The sequence below is a fragment of the Geosmithia morbida genome (genome assembly GCF_012550715.1).
Source record: "Geosmithia morbida isolate 1262 chromosome Unknown scaffold_14, whole genome shotgun sequence".
In the NCBI taxonomy this organism is placed as follows: Eukaryota; Fungi; Ascomycota; class Sordariomycetes; order Hypocreales; family Bionectriaceae; genus Geosmithia; species Geosmithia morbida.
The window spans coordinates 811,584-819,402 of record NW_023336201.1 but is presented as its reverse complement, the minus strand read 5'-3'; the positions used below and the strand labels follow the sequence as shown (position 1 = coordinate 819,402).

The 7,819-nt window shown below is 57.0% G+C and overlaps 2 protein-coding genes across 2 annotated transcripts; both read right to left on the bottom strand.

The window, feature by feature from the left end:
* Positions 1–349: 349 nt before the first annotated feature.
* Positions 350–1,774, bottom strand: GMORB2_2861 (Pfam:DUF3468; the record flags this gene model as incomplete). The annotated part of the gene is made up of 1 exon (XM_035464839.1): positions 350–1,774. The coding sequence occupies one exon, from the start codon at positions 1,772–1,774 to the stop codon at positions 350–352; it is 1,425 nt and encodes a 474-aa protein (XP_035319509.1).
* Positions 1,775–1,845: 71 nt separating this feature from the next.
* GMORB2_2860 (Pfam:DUF3468) lies at positions 1,846–4,615 on the bottom strand (the record flags this gene model as incomplete). Its single annotated transcript, XM_035464838.1, has 3 exons — positions 1,846–3,054; positions 4,308–4,371; positions 4,404–4,615. 3 exons carry the CDS (start codon positions 4,613–4,615, stop codon positions 1,846–1,848), a joined length of 1,485 nt encoding a protein of 494 aa, XP_035319508.1.
* Positions 4,616–7,819: the final 3,204 nt, after the last annotated feature.

The following is a 7,819-nucleotide window of genomic DNA, read 5'->3' as shown; positions in this document are numbered from 1 at the left end:
GGGGGGGGGGGGGGGGGGGGGGGGGGGGGGGGGGGGGGGGGGGGGGGGGGGGCTGACCTTGCGTAGAGATCCCCACGCGATTACATACACAGATAGAGGAGATGGACATGAGGGAGAAGGAGGGACATGGAAAGAAAAGTAGACGATGGGAGGCTCATGATGATAGGGATGTGTTGGAATGCACTGATAAACCATGATATTCGTGACTCTTGGCTGCCCAGATACTATGAAATACAGAAACATGGTCGCATAACAAGGAACGTAACGTAACGGTGGTGAGGAAAAGAAGAAGAGAGAAAAAAGAAGAAAAAAAAAAGCAAGGTATTTACAGATGGTAGAAATGAACACGTTAGAACATGATCCATTCAACATCACCACCACTGATGTATCTCGACCAGTTGAACGGGCTTCTCCGCCCGACAGTCCTCACCCGCGCATCCTCCCCTTTCAACTCCGTAGCCCACAGCTCCTCCAGAACCTGCAAGGCAGCCAGGTTATTCATGTACCCTGACCGGGCCATCATGCCCCGACACTTGGAGCGCACGATGCTCTGCTGCAGCTCATCGACGCACTCGGACCCGGCGACGAAGAGCGGCCACAGGAGGAACTTCTCGGCGGAGCTGCCCGCCTCCAGGCTGGTGGTGTAGCGGATGACCTGGCTGACCAGGTTCTGAAAGTTGGAGTGGCTGGAGGGGAGCATGGGGCTGGACAGGCGCTCTGTGTAGAGGAGGGCGGCGTGCCGAAACGCTTCGGATACGGAGCCCAGGTCGCGCACCTGCTTCGGCGTGGGCGCCTCGGGGAGGTTAGCCGACACCGTCTCTCCGTCAAACTTCCACCGCCGCAGGGCTTCACGGATCTCCTTCCATTCCTTCCAAAAAGCCGAGCGCCGCACGTCGTACACGCCCGCATACCGGGTCGCGGACGCCACGACGTCGGCCTCGTCGGGTGAGGATCCGGACCCGTTGCCGTCGAGCCTGCCGTGGGCGTGGACATCGGCTGCCTGGCTCGGCGCCGCCTCGGCTGGTGCCATCCCGCGTACCTGGACGGGGCGGTGTTGAGAGAGGAGGTTGAGGCGCCCCAGCCTCGAGATGGTCTTGAAGAGCTCGCCGTCGCAGCCGATGAGATTCTCGACGCCGGCGGGCAGCATATTATCGCCGCCGGCAAGCTGAGCGAGCGGGACGGAGAGCTGTGCTTCGCGGTCGTTGACGCTCGCCGAGATGGCGTCAAAGTGGGCGAATACGGCCTCCATCCATGAAGGCTCACGGCGCGTCATCTGCCGCGATGATCGGATAGCCATGATCCTCTTGACGCCGGCAAACTGGGTGTGGAACTTGGCGATGCCTGACTCAGCCATGCGGCAGTGGGAGAGGAGGAGGATGGTGGCGAGGGTTGAGTCGTCGCTCGACTTGGCAGGGTCGTTGAGCTGCCGGTTGAGGAGGCGGATGGCAAGGTTGCGGTGCTCGCTCTCCTCAGACAGGGGCGTCCTCTCGTCGAGGGCCTGGGCGTCTTGGCCATCGGAGGACGCTGCTGCCGACTCGGCAGCAGCCTTCCTCTCGGCGCGCAGCTCCGCGGACAGCTCACGGGGATCCTGCCCCAGGCTGAGCTTGGTTCTCATCCTCAGGTTGCAGGCGGATAGGGCGCAGATGGCGTGCTGGAGGCTGGGGCTCTCAGCGGCAAGCTGCATGATCTGTCGGCGGAAGGGGTTGCCGGGACCGTCGACCAGGACCATGCCGGGGCACAAGGTATTCGTGTAGTAGTCGATGAAGAAGGGCATCCTGGAGGACAGGCTGTCTCCAGCGGTACCGGGTACGCGGCCACCTACACCAGGGACGTCTGCTGGGCCAGTTAGAAGGTGTAGGCGAGGCTGGGCAGCAGATGGTGCTCACCGAGGGCGGTGCTGCAGTCGCGCATCATCATCTTCTGGTGGCCCATCTGCGATTCGAAGATACCGAGGTGATGAGCCGACAGGTCGGCCGCGGCATGGTGATGGTGGCCGGAGGCGGACGGGGCCGACGGCGGGTAGGCCAGGCTAGGGCACGAAGTGGGAGGGGCGGGGCGGGTCCGGTGGTGGTGGTGGTGGTGGTGGTGGTCCATGGGGACGATGGCAGAGGGAGGGGTCTGGGGAACCGGGGAGTCGTGGTGGGCGCTGTAGCTGTCGTACATGAGTCCCGGGCTGGTGCTGTTGACGAAGGAGACGTCTTCGCGGGGATAGGAGTGGCTCATCGGGGAGATGTAGTCCAGTTCGCTGCTGACGGAGCTGACGGAGGACAGCCCGTCGGTTATGAGGGAGAGCGGAAACTTGTCGGAGAAGCGGGCATCGTGGTCGGGCGAGTAGGCGACGCTGCTCCAGCTGCCGCCTCCGTTGTGGTGGGTCATGGACAGGTAGTCGTACGAGGGCACGGCGGCGCCGTAGGGCGTGACCGGGGCCGAGGCGGCAGACGCGTCGGAGGAGACGGGGATGTCGATGGGGCTCCTGGAAGCGGCGGTTGAGGGAACGCTGGACAAGTCGTCGCCGTCTGGCCAGTGCAGCGACTGGTGGGTGCTGGTGTGAGCGTGGCCGTATAGGTGGCTGTGGTCAGCATGCTGAGCGTGCGCCTGGTGGCTGTGCTGGATATGCGACCGAACATGCGGCTGGGTCGACGGGATCGGGATCTGGACCTGGATCTGGGGCTCGGCGGCAGACTTCCGGTCCGCCCTCCGGCTCTGCACCTGAGCGCTGAGGTTGGACGGGCTGGAGAGGGTGGAGCTGTCGGATTTCGCACGAGCACGGGGGGACGGCCTCTTGCCGGACTCGCGGACGGCCGGGGGTGACTTGGCGACGGGGAGGGACAGTCCACGGAGCTTGCCGCGGGAGGCGACGCCGACGCCCCAGGTGAGCTGCGTCTTGTATCCGGAGCACTCGTTGCTGACCTCGAGGCACTGTGAGCAGTAAGGGCGACGGCGGTCACACTTGACGTTGCGCCTGATGCAGGTGAAGCAGTCGTCGGAGGCACCGCCGGCCGGGGCGCGTCTCCTGCGCTTCCTGGAAGCGATGGCATCCTTGGCCTGGACAGGCTGCTGGTGAGTGGAGGGAGCTGTCATGTCAGACGAGGAAGCTGTGGCCTGTTGGTCTTGCAGTGCTATACGTCGTACGGATTATGCTGGTAACGATGAGGCGAGGGGGGATGGGATTGGGTGAGTGAGTGAGTGAGTGAGTGAGTGAGTAAACGGTGTGAGATGAGGAAGAGAGTGTGATGTGAGAGAGAGAGAGAGAGAGAGAGTAGAGAGAGAGAGAGAGAGAGAGAGAGAAAGCGAGAGTGGTCAAGCAGGATATAACGACAGTATTATAATGACGAGACGGAACCGGCGATGAGAAGCAGAAGCCACGGAGGGAGGGGAGCGGGCTGAGCATTACAGGTATTATAGCAGCAGCCATACTCTACATCTAAGAGCAAGTCCGGGAAAGGCTCTTCAAGCTGCAGCGCTCGGCCTGGTATTAGTTGACTGACGGGGGACGGGGATATAGGTTGGATGGGGGTTTGACTGGTACTCGGATCTCGTACTCGTACTCTCGTGCATTAGATCACTGGGTGGAGAGAGAAAAAGGACGGCTCAAGGGAAAGGAGACCCCAGTCATGTTGCTTTCGAGAGGAGAGGAGGGAGGGGGGTGGAGGGAGGGCGTGTATCTTGTAAGGAAGGAAACCCAAGAGGGTGTGTAGTGATGGATGGTGTGGGCAAGCAAGTAATTGATGGTTAATGGTGGTGGTGGGGGGGAGGAAGAGAGACCAGCAGCCTTGCATTGGGATTGGGGGTGTGGGAGGATGCGGGATGCAGGCCAGTGAGGAGAGCTCAGAGATGTCGAGAGGATCACAAAAGTCACCTCAGCCAGAGGAGTGGGGTGAGGGAGATCAGCGGGTCCATGGTCTGTCTGAGTGAGCGAGTGAGCGGGTGAGAGATAGGGGGAGAGAGTGATCTGGTCTTGAGATATGTTAGGAAGAGAGAGAAAGCGAGAGAGAGTGAGTGAGAGAGAGAGAGAGAGAGAGAGGTGGGGGGAGGGGGAGGGGGATATCCGCAACATCAGGAACCTTGGATCATAGTATACGGAGTATTAGTAGCAGGTTTCTCTTTCTCTCTTCTTCTTCTCTTCTCTTTATCTATTTATCTATTTATTTATTCATCTATATTATATATATATATATATATATATAAATACATTTTACTTTTTCCCCTCCTCTTCCCCTCTCTCCCCCGTCTTTCCCTTCCTCGCTGTTCTAAATTTTCGAGGGTTTCGTTGCTCAGCCTAGTATCTACTAGTGATACGCACGTACGAGCGGAACGGGTCCGGGTCCGTTGCTGCTATCATCGACAGCCGGTATTACAGCGTAACGTGGTCTGTGCCTGCCAGGATCATGACATGGACGTACCGGATGGTGGCCGTGGAGGCGGTCGACCGAAGACGATGGCCGAGCATGTCATTATTGTCTGAACCGCCAGACTGGTAGGTTGCCAATACGCCGACGTCAAAGTGCCACGGCAGCCACAGGTTGGAGGGATATAGATGAATTCGTGGCCCGTCACCGTCATCGGCAACAGCATCGTCGCGGCTTCGTAGTCGGTAACAGTGCCATGTCTGCATCGATTCGACAATGCTCTTATTTTACCTCTATTTAATTTTTTAATCTTTAATCTTTAATTTTCTTCGGGGGTGGTCTCTTAGCTCGTTTATGCGTATCCGTAGACGCCTTTTCCCGAAGCGCCGGCGAAAGGAACACGGTAGCGCTACCAAGTATTATTACATGTGCTAGTATCACATGTAGTAATGATAAATAGTACGAAGTGGTCGGTTCTAGCGATAGTATTGTTTATTATAGTATTATTATTATCACTACTCCGTAGTTCCAGTGGGATAGCATAGCAGACCCATGTTCAGGTACCGGGGGGGGGGGGGGTTGGGAAGTACCAACAAAGAGATGGCAATGCTATTCATACTCGTACTCGTAGATTGAGTTGGGAGACATCGAACCGGATAGAATCACGAGACACGCACAGATGGCCAGATAGACGTGTCTTGCATCATGACTATTCCCGTTCCCGTCTTGACTATCATCTCCAAGAAGGAGAGAAGAAAGAAGGGGGAGATGTGCGAGATGGAAACCTCGTATGGGAGCATGGGCAGGAAGAGGACGATGTGTGGTGCTGGTTGCGAATATGATGCTGCTTGAACCCTTCTCCTGTCTACCTGCCTACCTGCCTACTCTGCTGCTGCCTCGACAAGTTGCGGAACGAGGAAGAGAAGAGCGCAGGGCACGGGTCGGCGGCCACCCTCAGATCAAGCCATCATCGTCTGTCTGTCCTCGGTCCTGTCGTCCCCCTCCCCCCCCCCGTTCATCTCCCTTCGGTGTCGCGTGCAGTTCGGGCAATTACGTCTTTTGGCCTTCCCTTCCGCTCCGGCATATGCAAGCCACAAATTCACAAATCCATTCGTCCAGGAACGAGATGCTTCTGCGACGAAACGAAGCTTTCGTGACTATGACCCAACCAAGTTGGTCCGCAGGAGGGGGTGGAGTAGATAATACTGCGGAGGAGGGAGGGAGGAGGACAAGGAGGGGGGTGGGCTTTGTAGAAGAAGAGAGGGATCTCTCTGTATGTACGTACTCCGCAGTACTCCGCAGTACTCCGTCCATGTACGTATCATCACATTGTTACTTGCCAACCAAGTATCAATATTCGTCATATCACCACTGGAGAGTAATAGCAGAGAGTCTCCCAGGTCATCATTGCACGTAATGCTGATACTACTCGTACCATCACTATCGCTACCGTGAGAGAGAGAGAGAGAGAGAGAGAGAGAGAGATCCTGCCAGAGCAAGGACAGCTGGGGGGTAGGCCTGAGCGGTCAAGTTACATGTTACATATTCCATCGTAGTCGGCAACGCTTCACTGTAAACAGGAGACTAGGCAAGAGGCGCGGCCGACGAGACGGTCACCTCTCATCGTCTCTATCCGTCGTCGCACCCATCCGGGGCTTCTGTTTCAGCACGGATCAGCATCTGCTCTCTCGCCCAACCTCTCTACCCGCGACTCGGCCTCTGACTCGCTGCATCCATCACTGCACCGTTCCCCGTCTCATCTCTCGTGCTGTTCCGATGACTTGGACGTGCGCTGTCGACGGCCACGGCCGACTCCGGCGATCCGACTGGGCAGAACCGGTCGGATCGCCTGATTATCGCTCGTTCCGTCCAAATTCCCTCCCCAAGCCGCGCAGTGCATTAGCCTCGGCCATCTTTCCCACCCTTTTTCCTCTCACACTCTCTCTCCCTCTCTCTCCCTCTCTCTCTCTTTTATAGACTCTCTCATCTTTATTCTGATTCCTTGTTATATATATATACGAATATACCGTATAGAGAACGAAGAGGAGATGAGATAAAATAAAAGCCATGCGGTTCGAATCCACCGGAGAGGCTCCGTCCTCTACATACTTACTACATAGTAATATTAATTAATTAGTATTGGGTGCATAAGATCGGAGGTAACCGCAAGACACTCGATGAAGAAAAAAAAAGAAGAAGAGAGAGAGAGAGACGTGGAGTAATTAATAGTCATGATCATTTCAAACGGTGCACCACTTGTAGTAATATCTATACGGCCATTAAGAACGATGGACTCCGAATCCACGGAGCACGATTGCCATTTGCAGAGTCCGTACGAGTAGGTAGACGAGGACATCAACCACCTGCGGCACGCAAGGCTGGCGACCGTCGTATTGATGGTGCTGCATTGCCCAGCGCTCTTTCTTATACGAGCAGGGCCCGCTATTCGCAGCATCTCTGCAATCACCAGTCATCGTCCCGGTCCCTTCTGGATGGTGACTGCCGACAGGCGCCGCGGGACGGATGCCATCATCTACGTCGAGGCCATCTGGCAGCTGTGTTATCTCTACCGTGCTCGTAGCTGTGATGCTACCTATAGTAGCGTATAGTACCTTTTCCTCTCTCTCTCTCTCTCTCTTCTTCTCCTCTTGACTGCTAGGTCCTGCTCCGCCACACCGTCCTCCTCTCCCAACCCTGACCAGCATCCCTTCCCACCTCTTTTCGTGTCCCCGGCCAAGGCTCTGCATTGTGAGGAGAGTGGAGGCCTGCAAGAGGCACGGAGGTCCTTTTGCAAGAGTTCACCTGCAGCAGCAGCAGCAGCAGCAGCAGGACCGGTGGCAGCGGCGGTACGATGCCGGTGGCGGACATGGAAGACCCAGGCGGAGGGAAACCTGCTTCCGACCGTGCTACGAGGTAGACTCGACCCTCGGGACGAAAATGGTTCGATGGTCCTTCTTCGATATCACAGCCATCACTTAGTTACCAGTAATAGTACGCAGACTAGCAGCAAGACTACTCGAGATGGAGAAGCAGAAAGTCTGTCCTGGACCAATAATCGATCCGGCAATGTACATGCCTCTCTCTCTCCTCTCTCCATCTCTCTCTGTCTCTGCAACTTACCGCTTCTGCTGCCCAGCCATCGGACATGCGGCCAGCATCACCCATGCCAATTCTGGTAAGGCAATGTCTCAACTTTCAACTGCTTGCTTATTTCTCTGCCAACACCATCACATGTCGCAATAATATCATCAACCATCGCCGCCCGGCAATCCGCTACTTGACACCTCTTCCAAACGTTCCGTGCAGGCTTCTTAGGAGGGGGGAGAGGTCACCATCACCACCACCACCACCACCGCCGCCGCCGCCAGCCGTCGACCCTAGTCATCTCTACCTGCGATGCTATTATAGCACTAACCGTTTGAACCCCCAACCCAAGTGGCTCCGGGGGGGGGGGGGGGGGGGGGGGGGGT